Genomic DNA, 21,708 nt, shown 5'->3' with positions numbered 1-21,708 from the left:
TTCTAACTTGTTACAATTTGATAGACTTTCAATGGCACTTAGGAGCTTAGGTGGTTTTGAAAATTTCACCTTGGTCTGGCAGGGGTTGGGTACAGTTCATTTGTTTCTAGAGCTTTAGAGCTCTCCCAGTGTGAAAATGAGAGGTCACATGAAACAACAGGATGAGAATCAAGACATCACCCTATGTTTACAAAAAGTGCCTGTTAAATAGCAATGTATAGGTACATTATTTATTTCTATGCTGGTACATGTATATGTTCACATACCTAGGAAGACAATCATCCAAAGAAAATAAATAATACTTGAGTATTCAATGGACATGAACAGAACAAAGAAAATTCGTCAGAAGAGAACACTAACCTTCCTATTCTTTCTCTGACATTTTTGTAAACCTGGGTGAGTTTAGGTTCCAAGTACTTTAGTAACCTGTGCAACAGCTCTGGTACTCTCCATTCTTGCTGTGCAAGGCCACCTTGCAATACATAGAGTCGGCTAGAAATTGGAACATGAAGGCTTTAGTTAGCTTTACTGTATTGACAACTGCAACTTATTTTTTCCAAGTCTTGTTTTTAATGATTTACATATATCCATGAACTACAGATACACAAGAGTATAAAAGCTTTTCAATCACAAAATGAGAGTAACTATTACAGTATTGCTGTTATGTCAGTACCATAGTTCCACAATAGTTATGGTTCTCAAACTTACTTAATAGGGCCCCCCTTCTCTGTGTCTGTAGTCATTTTCACCCCTCCCCACCTCCACTACATATACTGCTACCCAACTCTGAAGGCAGAGTGGAGAGCAGCAGCTGCTGGTCAGATGCCCAGCTCTGAAGGCAGCTTCACGCCAACAGCAGCACAGAAGTAAGGACAGCAATGTGAAAAGTGATACTGACACATATCACTTTTCACAGCAGATTGAGAAGGGTGCAGCAGTGCAGAAGTAAGGGAGGGAATGTGAAAAGTGACATTTGTCGTATCACTGTTTATAGCAGACTAAGTGTCCCACTGCCACCCTTCTGTGCTGCTACTGCCCCTCCGGGGCTGACCTCTTTATCCCCGCCTCCTGGGTGTGTGCGGCCCTTCTGCATGAGTCCCAGCCACCAGGGGCTGACAGCCAGAGCTCAAAAGAGCACAAAGCTAGCACCTCCCTTGACACATTCAGGAGGTACGCCCCATACTTTGAGAACTACTGTCCTAACTGAATCCAATTAATCATAGTAATGTGCTTTAAGCAATGTTTTTCCCCTCTGGGCCCTACTCTACCCCTGGGGAACTAAGGATAGGAGGAGGAAGGGCATGAACAAGGAACTACAACTAAGAGGTTCTTGTGTGGGATGTGCAGGTACACGATTAGACTCTTGGCTCTTCCACCTTGCAGTGGCCAGTCACAATATACTCTGAGTGAACTTTATCCACATCTCTTACATTTGTTCATGCTTTACCCATCAACTGTAAAGCAGTTTGAAGGTAACATTTTACCATGCATCTACAAATGATCCTCCTTCACCACTCAAAGGAGACTCCAACAACAGCTCAAATAACCAGTGCAGTTTCCGAGGATCTCTGCTCTCCTGATAAAGAAAGTTATAAATCAGTAACTGGAAAACAGAGGAATTTGGTGATTCTACTTTAAGCCATGTAAAAAGAAAGACAATTAAATATTTGCATTAAATGTTCTTGAGGTTCCTATGTATGCATTATTACATAAATGAAGACAGTGTTTTGCTTTTCTCAAAATTAGGGTCCAGTAAAAAAAAAAAAAATCAGGATCATGCAGAAATGCGGTATTCTAATCATGGATAGTGGCGCAAGAGATTTATTACCAATTACTTAGTAAAGTACAGTGATTTAAAAACAGTGTTATTTTTATTCTATGGCATTTTAAAGGATGTAATCTAGTTATGAAAAACTATTAACATTTAGTGCAGAGAAATCTTACTGGATACAAGGCCTGGTCTACACTAGAAAAAAAAATGGTTACCTAAATTTTTGTAGCTGTTGTTCTTCGAGATGTGTTGCTCATGTCCTTTCCATTCTACGTATGTGCGTGCTCATCACACGCACAGTCATTGGTGATTTTTGCCTTAGCAGTATCCGTAGGATCAGCTGTATCGCCCTCTTCAGTGCTGCACTCATGCGTTGGTATATTAGTGCTGACCCTAAGCCCTCTCAGTTCCTTCTTGCTGGCAACTCAGGTAGGAGGGTGGATAATGAAATGGACATGAGCAATACATCTTGAAGAACGAAAAGGTAGGTAACAGTTTTTTATTTTTCAAGTGCTTGCTCATGTCACTTCCATTCTAGGTGACTCACAAGCAGTATCCTCGGAGGTCGGCTTGGAGTTCACAGTCTAGTACTGCTCAACCAAAGCCAGCATCACTCCAGGCCTGCTGGGTAAGTGCATAACGGGACATGAACATGTGGACAGACGACCAGCTGGCCGCCCTACAGCTGTTCTGGATAGGCACTTGGGCTAGGAAAGTTGCCGAGGAGGCTTGTGCCCTGGTTGAATGGGCAGTTATGGTGGCACCCCTACCTGATCAGAACAGCAGTGAATGCAGACAGTGATACAAGCAGAAATTCTTTGAGTGGACACTGGATGACCTTTCATCCTGTAAGCCACCACGATGAACAACTGGGTTGACTTGCGGAATGGCTTGGTCCTTTCAGTGTAGAAGGCTAACACCCTCCTGACATCTCAGGAATGAATCTATGCTCCTCCTCTGACTTATGCGACTTTGGAAAAAAAGACAGGTAAGTAAAAGTCCTGGCCCGTATGCAACTGTGAGACCACCTTGGGCAGGAAAGCTGGGTGTGGCTGCAGCTGGACCTTGTCTTTGTAGAAGACCGTATAGGGTGGTTCCGAGGTAAGCGCCCTAATCTCGGAGAACTGGTGGGCGGACATTATCGCAACTAGGAATGTAACCTTCCAGGACCAGAGAAGGAGAGAGCAGAAAGCCAGAGGCTTGAAGGGGTTAAGCCTAAAGATATTATGTCAAGCACCCAGTGGTCTGAGGTGAGCCGTGACCAGCCTGACCAGAGGGGGTGCAGGAGGTTGAGAAAAGAGCCAGGAGGTGGATTCTGGGGAGTGACTGGGGTGCCATCCTTGGGTGCATCCTCAAAACACCTGCTTCTGGCTTCCTTGGCCTCTAGAAGAACTAGGCTGGGGGGAGGAATGGGAAGAAGATGGGTGACACCATTGAAATCCTTTGTCCCTGTACTTCCTGGAGGAGCTGGACTGGGGGACACCACAGAACCTCGACGGAGGTGGAGGGGGATGGAAAGGCTTTCTAGCCTTCTAAGGGGTCTGAAGGCCCAAGAAACTGGGTGGCATGTGAGTCTAAGGCCGTGGAGCTGTTCGTCACGCAGCTCCCTCAAATGGAAGGTCCTGAAGGGTACTCTGCAACTCCTGGGACAGCCCAGAGGACTGTAACCACCAGCTGAGCCTCATGACCACTGCAGAAGTGACTACCTGGCTGCCGAGTCTGTAGCGTCCCAGGCCATCTGGAGGGTGCCTCTTGCCACTGCTTTGCCCTCGTCCACCAAGGCAGAGAACTCCTGGGCTCGGTCATGTGGGAAGCCCTCCTTAAACTTGCTGATGGAGTCCCACAGGTTGAAGTTGTACCTGCCTAGCAGGGCCTGATGGTTAGATACCCAAAATTGCAGGCCGGCTGTCGAATAAATTTTCTTACCAAACAAGTTCAGCCTCTTGGTATCTTTACTTTCCAGTGTGCCATTCATCTGTCCCTTTTGTTGTCAGCAGACACGACCAGGGATCCCCCTGGAGAGTGGGTGACAGGCACTCAACCCCCTTTGTGGGGAGGTAATACTTCTCTTCCACCTTCTTGGAGGTAGGTGGAATGGAAGAGGGGGTCTGCCACATACACTTGGCAATTTTAAGGACCCCTGGGTGGACGGGCAATGTGACCTGGGACAGGGTAGAGGAGAGTATAACATTAAAGAGGTCGTCAGACTCCTCTGCTAGCTCCTTGACCTCCAAGTTCAGGTTGGCAGCCACTATTTTGAGCAGGGCCTGGTGCTCCTTGAAGTTGTCGGGGGGACTGCTCATTTGTGAGGAGCCCGCCGCTCTTTCGTCCAGAGACAATGAAGATGACTGCATAGCAGGGGGAGGTGCAGCTTCCCCTTGCTCGTCCGGGGATGGCTCCTTGGGTGTCAGTACCTACTATGTCGCCCTCGTGTTAGATTTGGCACCGTGCTCTGACTTGGGTGCTGGCTGTGCCAGGTGCAGCTTGTCCGATTAGGCCTGGGAGTAACAGTGGGAGTACGGGACTGACATAACAGGTACACCTCAAAAGTTCCAGTACTACCACTGAGAGGGGCCTTGCCCCATCTCCACGCCACAGGAGTCATGCCAGTCTCGTGGGCCGGTGGCAATTCGCCTTTTATAGGCAAGGGGCTGAACACCCCTTCAGGCTCAGACCATTGCCCTTCTGGTGACTAGGGCAGAGCTGTAGATGCCTGAGTCTGCTGACTGACCCTTGTTTGTGACTGTAAGGAGAAGGCAAGGACTGGTGCCTGCCCGAAGAGCAGTACTGGGAAGCTGGAGACCGGTTCTGTGACCAGGAACGATCCCACACTGGGGGAATCACCACCTGGGAGATCGCCTAGGCAATGGTGATCTGCACCGTGGCGAACTCTGGTGGGAGACCTGACAGTACCAGGGGTACTGAGATCAGTGTCGCGACTCAGGTGTCCTGTGCCTTGCAGGTGGAGACCTTGGCATCAGGGACCTGTGTCTTCTAACTGGGGACTGAGGCTGCGGTGCTAGGGCCACAGTGATGGGGACAGACGCCTATAGTCCGGGGATTGGGGATGCACCACTGCTTTAGGGAGCAGTCCCATAAGCAGCTATGTTGCTGTAGCATTTCAAGCGTAGACAAGCCCTTAAAGGTCATCTTGCCCACAGATGCCGGGGCCTTGGCCAGGTCCATCATCTTAGTTGGCATCTGCGGTGCCAGTTGGCCTACTTGCTCTTTGGCCGCCAGGTCCACTTCGGGAAAAGATGTCTCTACTAGGGGCCGGGACCTCTTACTGCTCCCAGAAGTCAGAATCATAGAATCCTAGAATATCAGGGTTGGAAGGGACCTCAGGAGGTCATCTAGTCCACCCCCTGCTCAAAGCAGGACCCATCCCCAATTAAATCATCCCAGCCAGGGCTTTGTCAAGCCTGACCTTAAAAACCTCAAAGGAAGGAGATTCCACCACCTCCTTAGGTAACGCATTCCAGTGCTTCACCACCCTCCGAGTGAAAAAGTTTTTCCTAATATCCAACCTAAACCTCCCCCACTGCAACTTGAGACCATTACTCCTTGTTCTGTCATCTGCTACCATTGAGAACAGTCTAGAGCCATCCTCTTTGGAACCCCTTTTCAGGTAGTTGAAAGCAGCTATCATTCTCTTCAGCAGACTAAACAATCCCAGTTCCCTCAGCCTCTCCTCATAAGTCATTTGTTCCAGCCCCCTAATCATTTCTGTTGCCCTCCGCTGGACACTTTCCAATTTTTGTACATCCTTCTTGTAGTGTGGGGCCCAAAACTGGACACAGTACTCCAGATGAGGCCTTACCAATGTCAAATAGAGGGGAACAATCACGTCCCTCAATCTCCTGGCAGAGGCGGGTCCTTGGCTGAACTAGGGGGTCCGACCCCAAGCAGCTCCAGGGTGGGCATGTGGCCTAACACAGGTCCTTTGCCCGAAGCCCCCTTTTTCTGTGGTGCTAGCGGGCCCATCGACTTCAACCACTTCTTAGGCACTGCGGAGGGGGAATGGTGCTGGGTGGGTTCTGGTGCTGTGGTGCACTGCACACCAATGCTGAGGTGCCAGGCATGTCAGCAATCGAGAGGGCTCCGAGGTAGGATGAAGCGAAGCCTCCATGAGAAGGACCCTCAAGTGGATATCTCGCTCCTTCTGAGTTCGAGGACGAAAGTTTTTGAAGATCCTGCACTTATCCTTTCTGTGGGACTCCCCCAAACACTTTAAACAGCTCTTGTGGGGGTCACTAATGGTTATCGGCTGGCTGCACGATGAACATGGCTTAAAGCCTGGGGAATGGGGCATGCCCCACTTCGAGGCGAAGTCGCAGCCGGGACTCTAACTCCTAAACAACTACTCTAACACTTACCTTAAAGGTCTAAATACCTATCGACTAACAACAAAGGAGACAGAACAATGGACTGTAAGAACCACTAACACTCTTGGGATGTAAGACAAGGTGCTCAGACCAACCGTCACAGGCGGTATGAAGGAACTGAGAGGGCGTAGGGTTGGCAGTGATTAATATACCAACGCATGAGCATGGCACTCAAGAGGGAGCTACATCCAACTCTACAGATACCGCTAAGCCAAAAATCTCCAATGATTGTGCATGTGGGCATGCACGTAGCTAGAATGGAATGAGCAAGCACTTGAAGAAGAATTAAGTTTGCTTAACTACGTTGCTCAGGGGTGTGAAAAATCCATACATCTGAGCAGCGGCGTTAAGCAGACCTAGCTCCCCCGTGCAGACAGTACTAGGTCAATGGAAGAATTTTTCTGTTGACCTAGCTACTGCGTCTTGGGGAGGTGGCTTACTACACCGTTGGAAGAACCCCTCCCGTTATTATGGGGAGCCTCTACACCAGTGGTTCTCAGCCTTTCCAGACTACTGTACCTGTTTCAGGAGTCTGATTTGTCTTGCGTACCCCGAAGTTTCACCTCACTTAAAAACTACTTGCTTACAAAATCAGACATAAAAATACAAAAAAGTGTTCACAGCACACTATTACTGAAAAATTGCTTACTTTCTCATTTTTACCATATTATTATAAAATAAATCAATTGGAATATATATATTGTGCTTACATTTCAGCATATAGTATATAGAGCAGTATAAAACAAGTCATTCTCTGTATGAAATTTTAGTTTGTTCTGACTTTGCTAGTGCATTTTATGTAGCTTGTTGTAAAATTAGGCAAATATCTAGATGAGTTGATGTACCCCCTGGAAGACCTCTGCATACCCCCAGGGGTACAGAGAACCACTGCTCTACACTGAAGTGGTGCAGCTATGTTGCTGTAGCATTTCAAGCGTAGACAAGCCCTTAAAGGTCAACAGGCCACCCTAGTTACGTTAATCTGTATCTATATATTTTCCAGATCCTTTTCAATACGTGCATGATTAAATTGCACTTTTTATTTTATAAACTGAGGACAGTTCTGTGGTCTGAGCTTCAAAAGAAGAGTAAGGAAAAATTCAGCACTAGTGGTAAAAGATTTTACAGTAAGTGCAGAGATTAATGTCATCAATAACTACCTCTTACATAGCTATCACAAAACTAGAAAGCAGATGAAAGTGTGAACTATACTTCCAGAAGAAAAAGCATCCACAATTGTGAATGAGAAAATGTATTTTACTGTTTTCTGTAGGACTTCAAGAATTAGTATATAATGCAATTTTTAGGTTGGATTTACTACTCTGAATTTAATCCTAATAGAATAAATCTAAATATTTTTCTTCATAAAATTGTTATTTACATATTACCAAAAATGTGTGTGTTTAATTTATTTTAACATGAATAACGAGCAAAGCTAAGCAATATTGAGAACTTACACAGGAAGTTGCTATACATGTTCCCCAATCATTATAAGTTTCCACGGTAATATTGGATAAAGCTGTTCGAAGTAGTGGGCACAAAAGCTTCCAAAGCTTCTCTACCTACTCAACAGAAAAGCAAAGGTGAGATTATGGATTTTGCCATGTATGGCTCCTACTTAACTTCTCTAACTCCCAACCCCTCAAAGAGAAATTTGCTTCGTACAGTAGCTCAAAATTATTAGAATCCTGAAAAAAAATTACCAGGAAAGGCAACAATTCAAACTGCCAACATCTTTTTCTGTTTTATTTACAGGGTGCTCTGAAGTACTGCTCAGTCAAGTTCATAGATATGCAGCCTCTTGGGTTTTTTCAGTTTAAGTACAATACTACTACAGGATTGCAGATTTTGTTGCTTCTGTAGGCTGAGTGCTTTGCACACACCAGGGACTCCTTGCATTCATCTAGTCTCTCCCCACATTCCCTGTGTGCCACCCTCCCATCCCCTTCTACTTCTGCAACCAGCCACCCCTTCCTCCATGCTGGGTCTCTGTGTGCCCCCAATTCTCACCCCATGTCCTCCAATGCCAAAAGTTCAATGTGTTCCCCAATCCCGCCTTCCCTCCTGTGCCAGGGGCTCTGTCATCCCCATTCACTCCATTCTCCGCACCATTCTTATTATTTTCTCTCCCTTCCATCTTTTCTCTTTCAGGATGTCTCCATTTAAAAACTGTATTGGGAAGATGGGCAGAGCTGAGATGGGGGTTTTGTTACACTGAAAAGTGTTATTGGCTGTCATCAACCAGTTCTTTGATCAGTAGACAATTATTTACTCCTGGGCGAATTCTGCACCACTGCGCAACACAAAATTTTGCAGAAATTAATGTTGTGCACGCAGAATTTCCTCCCCCTCCCAGAAGAGTCACAGTAGTGTGAAGACACTGTTTCATTTAGTATAGTACTATATATTCATATTTAAGCAGTATGCCAGGGGAAATATTTAGTTTATATATATAATTCTCACAGCAAAATGACTCACCAAGTATTATTATTTCATCAACTACAATTTGTTAACAACATAGCAAAAGCATCCCGATTGGTTAATAACTTAGACTGGTTAATAATTAAATCACACAATGTTTTAATATCACGTGCTGCAAAGAACCACAGGAGACACATTAAAGAGCCACTTGTGGTTCAGGAGCCTTAGCTAAGCATCACTGGTCTAAACAGAGAAATGCCACCAAATTAAGAATAAGGCCTCGCAAACTCAGCCAAACCCCCAGATTCAGATCTGCAAAGTGTTTTGGGAAGCAGTTTGTATGAGGTGCCATAGAAGGCAAATATAACAGCAGCAGCAATACGTTGCATTTCCACGTATATTCTGTTCAAAGATCTCAAAGTGCTTACCAAACTTTAGTGATTTAAGCCTCATAATACTTTTGATGTAGGGTAGGGAAGTGTTATTTCCATGAGGAAACTGAAGAAGTCAAATCACTTGCCCAAGGTCACACAGCTAATCCCTGGAAATCACTCAGTGCAAGAGGCAGCAATAGAACCCAGATCTCCTGACTTGCTGTAGTGAGATATAATTCCAAACATTTCCAGCTACCATATATAAACTGTAGCAAGTAGTCCCATGAATGTGATTTGCCAGGAGATCAACCTTCAAGGCAAATCTTCTTCCATTATCTTGTGGATGAAATTATCTTACATTTATATGGTGCCTTGCATCCCAAAGCACTCTGAAATGTAGTCACCTATGTAAGGAGCAAAATCTAGAATGTACACTTTTTGTGGAGTACAACATTCAGTACAACTGAATTAAGAGACTTGAATATGCTTTTCAACAATCTCTTTAATTTCTTCAATACTTCAAGACTGTTAATGACTCATTTTCTCTATTACTAGATGGTGTTGGGGTTTGGGTGCACATCAAGAGGTTTTACTTGTTTAGTACACTTTCTAGAGATTGATCAGTTGATTCAAGATAGAACGACACAGTATTCTACATATTGTTTTGGAGCACAAAGAAAAATCCCAACGAACGACAGGCCACTTTTGTAGTATCCCGTCTCAGATATTTTATTCTGTGTTTGCAACACAGTATTCTTAATTTTTTTTTAATGCAGTAATAAGCAATGAATAGCTAATTATGTTAACATTAATTTAAGGCCTTGTCTACATTACAAAGTTTTGTCGGCAAAAGTTATGCCGCTTTAATTAAAGCCACTGTTTCATGTCCACACTAGCTCCTTGTGATGGCGGAGTGCATCCACACTAGCAGCTCTTGCTTTGACAGAGAGCAGTGCAATGTGATAGCTATCCCACTATGCAACCGGCTGGGACTTTGGGAAGAGTCTGCATTGCCTCATGGGGTAGGTACAGCATCACATGATGCAGGTTTCTCAATCCCATCGTTCCCTTCCTGGGGCATCCTAGTAGATTGTCAGCTGCTTTTTCAACTGAAGTGTATAGGGGGAGGGAGAGGAGAGTGGTGTGTCTGGGGCAGGGGAAGACAGTAGGCTGACCGACCTATCCTGAGGCAGGAGGAGGGGGACATCCCTCCCCCACATCAGCCCCTGGCTCTGCTCGGCACAGCAGTCTCTTCCGAAGCAACCCGTTCTGCCTGCCTGCCTATGGTTCTGTGATTCCCTCAGTTCTCCCACAGCTTCCTCAGATGCCAGGAGCGGCATCCTGAGCAGCTCTGTGAACTCTCCGTCCTGAGGAACATCAAAGCAGCATAGAAGTCCTCTCCTTCCCCGGCCCACCCCCGCCTTGCTCCCTGCAGCAGCAGTCTGCCAACCGGCCGCTGTGTTCCCAGCGCAAGGCAGAACAGGAGCTTTCCAATTATTTGCTCTTTGTTCCCCAAGCGGAGCAGCATGCTCAGCTGTCAGATACTTCCTGGAGCTTTGAAAGTGAAGGGGCACATGCCTGCTGGACAGCAGATATCAAAACAGTGAGCAGAGCAGTCACAGCCAGCATTGTGGGATATTGGGGGAAGCCAGTTCTGTCGACAAAACAAACAGCAGTGTCTACACTGATGCTTTGTCGCTTTAACTTTGCCACAAAAGGTTTTATGTTGAGGTGATTTTGTTTTGCCGCCAAAAGTAGCTAAAAACCTAAAAATACATTCAGCACTACAGAATTTTTTTTTGGAAAAAAAGCCTATTCACACAAAAATGAAATTTCAGATGACCTATAACTGTGAATTTGACTGATCAGTTTCAACTGGGGAAAACTTTTTCAGCAAAGAGAGAGAGTCTGTCCTTTGACACCTTTACCCCAGTGGTTAGGGCCAGGGCCAACCTTAGCATGGGCGATTGCTCAAGGTGCCGCGGTAGGGGGGCTGCCAAGAGAGTGTCACAATAACAGCCTCCTGCCACCCTGATCCTCACAGCCGCAGCCCACGGTCCACCTCCAGCCTCACTCTGGCCCTAACCCCTGCGCCACCTGCATCTTCTCTCCATCCTGCCTCCTCCCCAGTTCCTCCCCCAGCTCTGGTCCGCCCCCATCCTCTGCTCCGCCTGTACCCCTGCTTTGCCCCCCATCCCTTGCTCTACCTGCACCTCCACTCCACATCCTCGCCACACTCCCAGCTCTGCCTCCAGCCCCGGTCCAACCCCGTCCCATGCTCCACTCCCAGCTTCGCCTCCAGCCCTGATCCACATGCACCTCCACTCCACCGCCAGTCGAGCTCCATCCCTCACCCAGCTCCACCCCCCAGTCTCACTCAGGGTGTCATTTAGGTAACACAGGCCCTGATTAAGGCACTTGGCTGGTATGTGAAAGACCCAGGCCTGAACCCCTAATTCTGGAGCAGGGACTGGAACAAAGATTTGCCCCCTTAATGGCCCCACCTCACCTGAGCATCCTAACCACCACGCTATGGGACTGTTCTTAATCTCTCCCGCTGAAGTTCTTCCAGTTTATAGAAACACTTAAATATTCACTGGGAAGAGAGAGCGCAACTCTATAGCATGATGATTAAGGCACTCACCTAGGAGGTAGGAGCTGTGGATTTAATTCCCTCCTCGGAATCAGGCACATCTACAGCTACAAAGTGTAACAGCTTCAACAAGAAAAAATAAAAGCAACACACCTATAGCTTGGTGGTTAGGATGCTCATCTGAGACATCTGTAGAATCTGAGTTCAAATCCCTGCTCCAGAGTGGGGATTCAAACCTGGATCTCCCACATCCCAGGCTGTGCCCAAACCACTGGGCTATAGCTTCTAAAGAAACACCCTCTGACCCATGAAGTTTGCAGGCCCAAAATGGACTTTTCCAAATTCTAAATTATTTTCAGAACCAAACTGAATATTTTCCCCTGACTTTTCCACTTTCTAGCTGAACTGAAAAATCACCCAGCACTATTCAGCACATTATTTTTCTTTGACATTTTAAAATGCTGTTTACTCTGAAAAGTGAAACTGACACCTTCTAATTCATATTTGCTCTGTGTATCCAGAGTTATTTCTGTTTATTTTAAAAACAAATAAGTCAGTGCTTATTTTAGTATTACTGAACCAACACAGCTAAGATTTGGCAACCTAGATTTTATCCTGCCCTGCACATCAATGGCAATGTCTAAAGCTATGCATGAATGTATATATTTATGGAAAAGTTCAAGGCTATGGGTTTGTGCAGGTGTCATGGAGTATAATCAGCAAACTATGTAGTTGCCTAAGTATAAATGAAGTAATAATCTGGTCTGCAGAAGGGGAGGTTACTCACCTGTGCAGTAACTGATGTTCTTCGAGATGAGTGTCCCTGTGGGTGCTCCACTGTAGGTGTCGATGAGCCCCTGCGCCGTTGTTCAGAGATTTTTACAGCAGTACCCGTATCGGCTGCGCATGCGCAAAGCCTGCCTCACACATACCAGTCTTGTCTTAATATTGCGCATGCGCGGCCGAACTCCTCAGTTCCTTCTCTATAATGGAGGCCGCCCCAGCTCCAAAGTAGAGGGGAGGAGGGTGGGGAGTGGAGCACCTACAGGGACACTCATCTTGAAGAACGCCAGTTACTGCACAGGTGAGTGTTCTCCTCTTCTTCTTCGAGAGGTGTCCCTGTGGGTGCTCCAAAGTAGGTATCTCTCAAGGAGGTAGGGACTTTGAATCTGGAAGGAATGCAGTAGATAGAACAGCTCTGCCCACACATGTATTGGTGATGGGTCCCTGTGTAAGAGCATAATGTTTTGCAAATGTATTTTCAGAAGCCCAAATGGCAGCTCTGGAAATGTCGTTACGGGGGACGTTACGTAGAAAAGCCACTGAGGCTGCCAGGGATTTGGTGGAGTGAGTCCTGATAAAAGTAGGGGGAGTCACATTCTGTAATTGATAGCAGAGACAAATGCAACTCGAGATTCTGTTGGAAAGTCTGTGGTTAGAGATAGATGAGCCCTTAGAGCGCTCTGCAATGGGGACGAATAGCTTGTTGGAATGCCTGAAGGTTTTAGTCCTGTCCAAGTAGAAGGACAAAGCTCTGCGCACGTCTAAAGTGAGCATCGTAGATTCAAAGGAATTTGCATGTGCTTATGGAAAAAGGTAGGGAGATGGATAGGCTCATTGACATGGAAAGATGAGTGCACTTTCGGTAGAATTCTCGGGAGTAAGCATAGGGTGACTTTGTGCTTAAAAAATATGGTGCATGGCAGATCTGCCATGAGTGCTGCAATTTCTCCTGTGCGTCTCGCAGAGGTAATTGCTACCAGAAATGCAGTTTTCATAGAGAGATGTAGGAGGGAACATGTGGCTAATGGTTCAAATGGTTTTTGGGTTAGGCATGTTAAGGCTAGGAGAAAGTTCCAAGGTGGATTAGGCGGATTGCTGTCTGGGTATAGGGTTCCTTAAGAAATCGCTTAGTAATTGGGTGAGCAAAGATAGGCCTATCATCGATGGCATCATGGAACATTGTAACTGCAGCCAAGTGGACTTTGATGGAACTCAGGGAGAGTCCAGAGAGTTTAATCTCTAACAGATAGTCAAGGATTAACGGGAGAAGCACGGAAAAAAGGAGCGGTTTCTGTGGCAGCCCACGGGTATGTAAATCTTGTCCAGTTAGGAAGGTAGGTGGTGTGTGTACAATTTGTTGTGCTATGAGGGAGTATATTTCAAACCTTCTCCCAGCAAGTTCACTCTGCATGAGAGAGCCATGAAGGAGCCAAACCCTGAGGTGTAACATGGTTAAACTGGGGTGGAGTAGTAGACCGTGTTCTTGGGACAAGAGATTTGGGCGGAGAGGTAGTGGGATGGGTGCGGAAAGCGCCATCTTGGCAAGAAAAGGGTACCATGCCTGTCTGGGCCACGTAGGGGTGATCATTATGACCCTGGCTTGGTCTGTTCGTATTTTGATCAGTACTTTGTGTACGAGTGGTATCGGGGAAATGCATACGTTAGGTTGGTGTTCCATGGGAACACGAATGCATCCCTCGAGGAGTGTTTGCCTAGTTCATGAATGCATCCCCCGAGGAGTGTTTGCCTAGAACAAAGCCTTGGGCATTTCTTGTTTGCTGCAGTTGTGAAAAGGTCTGTGGTTGGGTATCCCTTACAAAGGTAAGCAGCAGGATACGGACCCTGGACTTCAGGAAAGCAGACTTCGACTCCCTCAGGGAACGGATGGCCAGGATCCCCTGGGGGACTAACTTGAAGGGGAAAGGAGTCCAGGAGAGCTGGCTGTATTTCAAGGAATCCCTGTTGAGGTTACAGGGACAAACCATCCCGATGAGTCGAAAGAATAGTAAATATGGCAGGCGACCAACTTGGCTTAATGGTGAAATCCTAGCGGATCTTAAACATAAAAAAGAAGCTTACAAGAAGTGGAAGGTTGGACATATGACCAGGGAAGAGTATAAAAATATTGCTCTGGCATGTAGGAATGTTATCAGGAGGGCCAAATCGCACCTGGAGCTGCAGCTAGCCAGAGATGTCAAGAGTAACAAGAAGGGTTTCTTCAGGTATGTTGGCAACAAGAAGAAAGCCAAGGAATGTGTGGGCCCCTTACTGAATGAGGGAGGCAACCTAGTGACAGAGGATGTGGAAAAAGCTAATGTACTCAATGCTTTTTTTGCCTCTGTTTTCACTAACAAGGTCAGCTCCCAGACTGCTGCGCTGGGCATCACAAAATGCGGAAGAGATGGCCAGCCCTCTGTGGAGATAGAGGCGGTTAGGGACTATTTAGAAAAGCTGGACGTGCACAAGTCCATGGGGCCGGACGAGTTGCATCCGAGAGTGCTGAAGGAATTGGCGGCTGTGATTGCAGAGCCACTGGCCATTATCTTTGAAAACTCGTGGCGAACCGGGGAAGTCCCGGATGACTGGAAAAAGGCTAATGTAGTGCCAATCTTTAAAAAAGGGAAGAAGGAAGATCCTGGGAACTACAGGCCAGTCAGCCTCACCTCAGTCCCTGGAAAAATCATGGAGCAGGTCCTCAAAGAATCAATCCTGAAGCACTTGCATGAGAGGAAAGTGATCAGGAACAGCCAGCATGGATTCACCAAGGGAAGGTCATGCCTGACTAATCTAATCGCCTTTTATGATGAGATTACTGGTTCTGTGGATGAAGGGAAAGCAGTGGATGTATTGTTTCTTGACTTTAGCAAAGCTTTTGACACGGTCTCCCATAGTATTCTTGTCAGCAAGTTAAGGAAGTATGGGCTGGATGAATGCACCATAAGGTGGGTAGAAAGCTGGCTAAATTGTCGGGCTCAACGGGTAGTGATCAATGGCTCCATGTCTAGTTGGCAGCCGGTATCAAGTGGAGTGCCCCAGGGGTCGGTCCTGGGGCCGGTTTTATTCAATATCTTCATAAATGATCTGGAGGATGGTGTGGATTGCACTCTCAGCAAATTTGCGGATGATACTAAACTGGGAGGAGTGGTAGATACGCTGGAGGGGAGGGATAGGATACAGAAGGACCTAGACCAATTGGAAGATTGGGCCAAAAGGAATCTGATGAGGTTCAATAAGGATAAGTGCAGGGTCCTGCACTTAGGACGGAAGAACCCAATGCACAGCTACAGACTAGGGACCGAATGGCTAGGCAGCAGTTCTGCAGAAAAGGACCTAGGGGTGACAGTGGACGAGAAGCTGGATATGAGTCAGCAGTGTGCCCTTGTTGCCAAGAAGGCCAATGGCATTTTGGGATGTATAAGTAGGGGCATAGCGAGCAGATCGAGGGACGTGATCGTTCCCCTCTATTCGACATTGGTGAGGCCTCATCTGGAGTACTGTGTCCAGTTTTGGGCCCCACACTTCAAGAAGGATGTGGATAAATTGGAGAGAGTCCAGCGAAGGGCAACAAAAATGATTAGGGGACTGGAACACATGAGTTATAAGGAGAGGCTGAGGGAGCTGGGATTGTTTAGCCTGCAGAAGAGAAGAATGAGGGGGGATTTGATAGCTGCTTTCAACTACCTGAAAGGGGGTTCCAAAGAGGATGGCTCTAGACTGTTCTCAATGGTAGCATATGACAGAATGAGGAGTAATGGTCTCAAGTTGCAGTGGGGGAGGTTTAGATTGGATATTAGGAAAAACTTTTTCACTAAGAGGGTGGTGAAACACTGGAATGCGTTACCTAGGGAGGTGGTAGAATCTCCTTCCTTAGAGGTTTTTAAGGTCAGGCTTGACAAAGCCCTGGCTGGGATGATTTAACTGGGAATTGGTCCTGCTTTGAGCAGGGGGTTGGACTAGATGACCTTCTGGGGTCCCTTCCAACCCTGATATTCTATGATTCTATGATCCCCATGTATGAAATATGTCTAATACTATATCCTTGTTTAGTTCCCATTCATGGTCTATGGGAAATCTTCAGCTGAGGTAATCTGCGGTGGAATTGAGAGAGCCAAGTAAGTATGCAGCTGATATTTAGACATTGTGCTTCTGTAGAAAGTGAGTGGGATCGCCCCACCCCCACCCCCTGCCTGTTTACATAGAACATGCAGGCAATGTTGTCAGTCCTTATCCTGACATGTTGGTTTTGTCTGAAGGGGAGAAATTGGCGGCAGGCCTTGAGTATCATTCAGAGTTCTAGACGTTGATGTGAAGGGACTTCTCGGCAGGAGACAAAAGCCCCTGGGCAGTGTATTAGGGCATGTGTGCTCCCTATCCCATAAGGGATGCGTCCGTAGTTATGATAACCGGCGGGACGTCCTGTAGAAAGGGGACCCCAGAGCAAAGGTTGTGGGGCAATGTCCACCAGTGGAGGGAGTCCTTCACTGTGGGAGGTATGTGTAAAGGGTTGTTCAGACCATGGACATTTGGTCTGTAAACAGTGGTCATCCAACTTTGGAAACATCCCATGAAGAGGCGAGCATTCCTGACTACAAAAGTGCATGTGGCCTAGGAGCTGTAGGCAATCTTGTGCAGTCACATGTGGACTGTTGTACACCTTGCTAACCAAAAGGTTGATGATGTTGAGAAGGTGGAGTGGGAGAGATGCTATTCTTTTGCGTGAGTCGAAATGTGCTCCTATGAACTCCAGTTGTGGGGTGGGAGTGAGCGTAGTTTTTCTTTGTTCATTCGCAGGCCAAGAGTATGGAAACATTGGACTGTCCATTGTGTGGACTGAATGGCTTCTTGGAGGGTCCTGGCTTTGAAAAGGCAGTTGTCGAGGTAAGTAAAAATTATGATTCCCTAGCTTCTGAGATTAACTGTTACGACTGCGAGGAGTTTGGAAAAGACACGAGGCGCAGTTGAGAGGCCGAAAGGTAGGACCCTGTATTGGTAGTGTTGCGAGCTCAGAACGAAGAGGACAAAAAGTCTGTGGGCAGGATGTATGGAACATAAGCACCCTGCAGGTCGGAGGCTGAAAACCAATCTCCCTGCTTCGGTGCTGGAATTGTGGTTGCAAGAGTCACCATTTTGAATTTTTTTTTTTTTAAAAAGGGTTGAACTTATCTAGTACCTAGAGTGCTAAACTAAGGGGAAAAAGGATGTAGAATGGGTAAGAGAAAAAGTTTTAACAAGTATGCTGTAGGTCCAACTCTGGCCAGGGATGGTAGAGAAGGAACTAAGGAGTTCGGCCGCGCATGCGTACTATTAAGACAAGACTGGTATGTGAGGCAGGCGCCGCACATGCACGGCCGATACGGGTGCTGCTGTAACCGTCTCCGAACAGCGGCACAGAGGCGCACCGACACCTACAGTGGAGCACCCAGAGGGACACCCCTCGAAGAAGAATCTTCATTACTGCTGATGATTCAGAATATGGAAAGAACACAGCTTGACTTTCAGATCTTGGACTGAGTTTACAGGGCTGGAAGTTAAAAAAAATATGTTTTTTCTTGCATACTGAGCACATTTAAATCTGAAAATCATTGAGACCCAATAAACTTGGGATTCCACAATACTACTTGAAGAGACAGAGTCCTGTGGCACCTTATAGTCTAAAAGACGTATTGGAGTATAAGCTTTTGTGGGTGAATACCCACTTCATCAGATGCATGCATGCATCCGATAAAGTGGGTATTCACCCACGAAAGCTTATGCTCCAATACGTCGGTCTATAAGGTACCACAGGACTCTTTACCGCTTTTACAGATCCAGACTAACACGGCTACCCTTCTGATATTTAAAGAGAGTCACTTTTCAGAGTAGAAATGAATTTTTAAGGTAGCACGTGAAAGTTAGTTTTTAAGTAATATGCTGAAAGACCTTCAACCTGGCCATTCAGTTGATGAGCACATGCTGATTAAACAGCTGGAATTGATTCCTTTACTTTTGCAAACCACTTAAAATGTTATATACACACCTTTTCAAATGTCCAGTGTTTAGAGCCTCTTATCAGACCAGCTATAATTTCAGCTACACATCGCTGGGTACTTTCATGAGAGTCTGCTACCAGATGTTCCAAGTGGGGCTTTAGAACTGGCAAGAAGGCATCATCAAAGTTTCTGAATATGCCCTGTTAAACAAGATTACACTTAAAAATGTTTCACTTAAAATATTTTTAACCTTTAACATTGCATGCAATTTATATTAATATTCCAGGCTGATAAGAGCAGCAGTTTGTATTGCTACTGTCACTGAAAAAGTAGTAATGTTAATTCTGTATGGAATGTTCCTTTTCCTATTTATTGTCCTAAACACCTCAGAATTGGATCCACCTACTGCTGTAGGAGATACAATATACAAATATGGGTAGTACACATACATGTTGCATCATTTTCAGTTGCACAAGTTTTTAATTATTTAACCAAATTTATATATATTAACATAGTGTTATTAGTCTTAACTATATTTTCTCCGTAAGAGACATAGGAGATTGAGAAACAAATTTAAAGTTTAAATATATAGTTAGGTAATGTTTCTCATATGTTCAAAATAGAATTATCCCCAAATGTATATACCCTCTCTATATCACCACTATAAGGGAAAAATATATTTGGAGAATTCAAAAGACAGTATAATGAAGTTAGTCATAGTGGTGCTTAGGGCATACCTTCTCTCAACATTTAACAACAGCGATAGCTTGGGTCACTGAATGCAATGCTTTTCACACTGATTTGATAATTATCTATATAAGGAAATTAATTTATCCATAAAAATCTAGTTACCTTGAAAAGGCAAAATCTGCGAGGATTAAATTTGTCTTTTCCTTTTCTGTCTTCTAGAGATAGAAACTTTATTAACTGCTCAACAAATTTTGGATCGGAAAAGCGATCATATATGATTTGTTCTGCCTGTAAAAGAAAACAGTGATAAGCCTTAGTTTAAATTCAAGGTGCTTAGCTACCACAAGAGTCTCATCTGGGGGGTAAAGATCTTTCCAAGTCCTAATTCTTATTTTTTTCTACTTTTGCCAAAAAAGGAATCCAAATCATGCCCACAGTCTCCATTTTCCCCAAACAAGCATTAGGTCAACATCTTAGTACCCAGAGGTTTTTAGTCCTATAGTGATGTTGGGCCATCTTTCCTTCCACTAATATAATGCTTTCAAAGCGGCCATTTCCAATGGCACTTACTATGGACACCAGCTCTGTACTCATGATTACTCTCCTGATCACTTCAAAATCTTTATCATCATTTCACGAACCACTCATTAGAGAAACTATGAAGCACTGACACGGTCACATTTTTAAGCAAAATGTATCCCAACTAATCTGAAAATTGGGTCCCTTGTATAGCAATTTTCCATAGTATTTTTTAAAATTTATTTTGGTTTCACACTTTCAGTCATTTCTCATTTTCATTCTTTCCCCTCATACACGCTCCAATTCAGTAAGGCACTTGAAAATACCCTTACCTTTAAGCATGTGAGTCCAAATTAAATCAATTTTAACTCACATGTTTAAAATTGTGTCCACGCATTGCATACACCTGGAAGTCAAATTCTGTATTCCTATTTTATATGCCTCTACAAATCCAGGCCATGCCTGACTGGAAAGGATTAAAATGTCTCAGAAATATTTTTTTTCATAATGTATCTATTGCTGTGAACCCACTACATAATTCTAGGCGCACTTACTTTTTTTTTTTTTTTTTTTTAAAATAGGCACCAACACCACCTATGGTAGAATATTAAAAATCTAAATAAAATGACAATGTCATCAGTAATTCAATCAAGCCTTTGCATTCCAAGGAAACTCCACCAGTCCACACCAGCATCAGCAAGTACATCAAACACCACAATGCGGCAGAGGCATCAAAAGCAACTGATTGACTTTCAGATCTATCTGATCTTTGCTCTACATCAGGAGGCGATCGACCACCAAAACTAGCAGACTGGAAGGATCAAGATGATAGTACTGCAAGTTAGTTCTAGGACTCTCACTAACCTTTCTCAAAAGAGGAAGATTAGAGATGATGCAACAGCTGCAAAAATATATATTTGGTTACATGAATTAAAAACAAATTGTAAGGCTTATTTAGCATGATAACGAAAGACTAAGAAACGTTAGTTTCAGATAAAAGTAATGATTGTGAAAGGGCTGGACTGATAGCGTCTGAGGCAGAAATCCTGTTTATTCACAGAACTGGAATAGCAGGCCTTCCCCACACCATGTTGCCATTATGCATCAATCCTGTTCTGGAAGAGCCACCTTTAGGGTAGAAAGTTTAGTGTCTGTACTCACCTCCTTGTTGACACTATCAACTACAATCAGCAAAATTGGTAATTAGTAGGGCTGTCAAATGATTAAAAATATTAATCACAATTAATTGTGAGATTAAAATAAACCATGATTAATTGCAGTTTTAATTTCACTATTAAACAATAATAGAATGAGCTCATGCTCAAATAAATTGGTTAGTCTCTAAGGTGCCACAAGTACTCCTTTTCTTTTTGCGAATACAGACTAACACAGCTGTTACTCTGAAACCAATAATAGAATATCACTTAAATATTTCTGGATTGGGGAAAGTGTGTGTGTGTTGGGGGGAAGTGTGAGACCCAGAGTAGGTGTGTGTTGGGGGAGTGTGTATGTGTGTGAGAGACAAACTGCGTATGTGTGAGAGACAGTGTGTGTGTTGGGGAAGTGAGTATGTTCAGCGCACTGTCTCTTTAAGCAGAGCACTCCCCAGCCTGAACACTTGTTCAGACTGCAGCAGCCGCAGGTGGCTCCCGCTCCTGACCCAGAGGCAGCAGCAAACAGGCTCCCTGTCACTCCACCCTAGCTTAGCAGAGACTGGGTACATGGGGAGGAAGATGGGAACCCCAACATTAGCCCCCAGCCCACTCTGCACAGCAGAGAGGAGGGTACCAGTGCTGAGCACCTTGGGTGTGCGGAGTAGAAGCAGCAGTGGCTGCAGAGCAGAGCAGTGGGTGGAGGAAGAGCACTCCTGCTCCAGAGGTGCCCCTGGTGCCCTGGCCCAGCCTGCCCACCCCTAAGGCCAGCAGCAGCCAAGCTTCCCATGTTCCCTGGCCCCAGATCAGCAGCAAATGGGTACACAGGGACACCCAGACATCAGCTCTGCACAGCAGGCAGAAGGCAGGCTCCCGGTCTGGAGCAGCTTGGCCAGGGGCAGCTCCATGGGGGAGAGAAGGAGGAGGTGGGAGCAGCAGTGGAGCAGGGCGGCAGGGGGAGAAGGCAGGCAGCGGCACCCCCCTAAGCACAGCGCCCTGGTGTGTGATTAATGCATTAATTTATTTTGAGTTAATTGTATGCATTCACTATG

At 45.4% G+C, this 21,708-nt stretch overlaps 1 protein-coding gene across 4 annotated transcripts in view; it reads right to left on the bottom strand.

Moving 5' to 3' along the window:
• Positions 1–21,708, bottom strand: part of PSME4 (proteasome activator subunit 4) — a 218,182-nt gene that overhangs the window by 48,918 nt on the left and 147,556 nt on the right. For all 4 annotated transcript variants that reach the window (XM_073339167.1, XM_073339165.1, XM_073339166.1 and 1 more), the window contains 5 exons: positions 19,149–19,274; positions 18,344–18,496; positions 7,614–7,718; positions 1,485–1,576; positions 361–492 (listed from right to left, as the gene is read on the bottom strand). In XM_073339167.1, coding sequence (XP_073195268.1) covers positions 361–492; positions 1,485–1,576; positions 7,614–7,718; positions 18,344–18,496; positions 19,149–19,274 — 608 coding nt within the window. The remainder of the gene's footprint in view (positions 1–360; positions 493–1,484; positions 1,577–7,613; positions 7,719–18,343; positions 18,497–19,148; positions 19,275–21,708) is intronic.

The sequence above is a fragment of the Lepidochelys kempii genome, chromosome 3, assembly GCF_965140265.1.
Source record: "Lepidochelys kempii isolate rLepKem1 chromosome 3, rLepKem1.hap2, whole genome shotgun sequence".
Lineage (NCBI taxonomy): Eukaryota > Metazoa > Chordata > Testudines > Cheloniidae > Lepidochelys > Lepidochelys kempii.
This window is presented reverse-complemented; position numbering and strand designations above follow the sequence as displayed.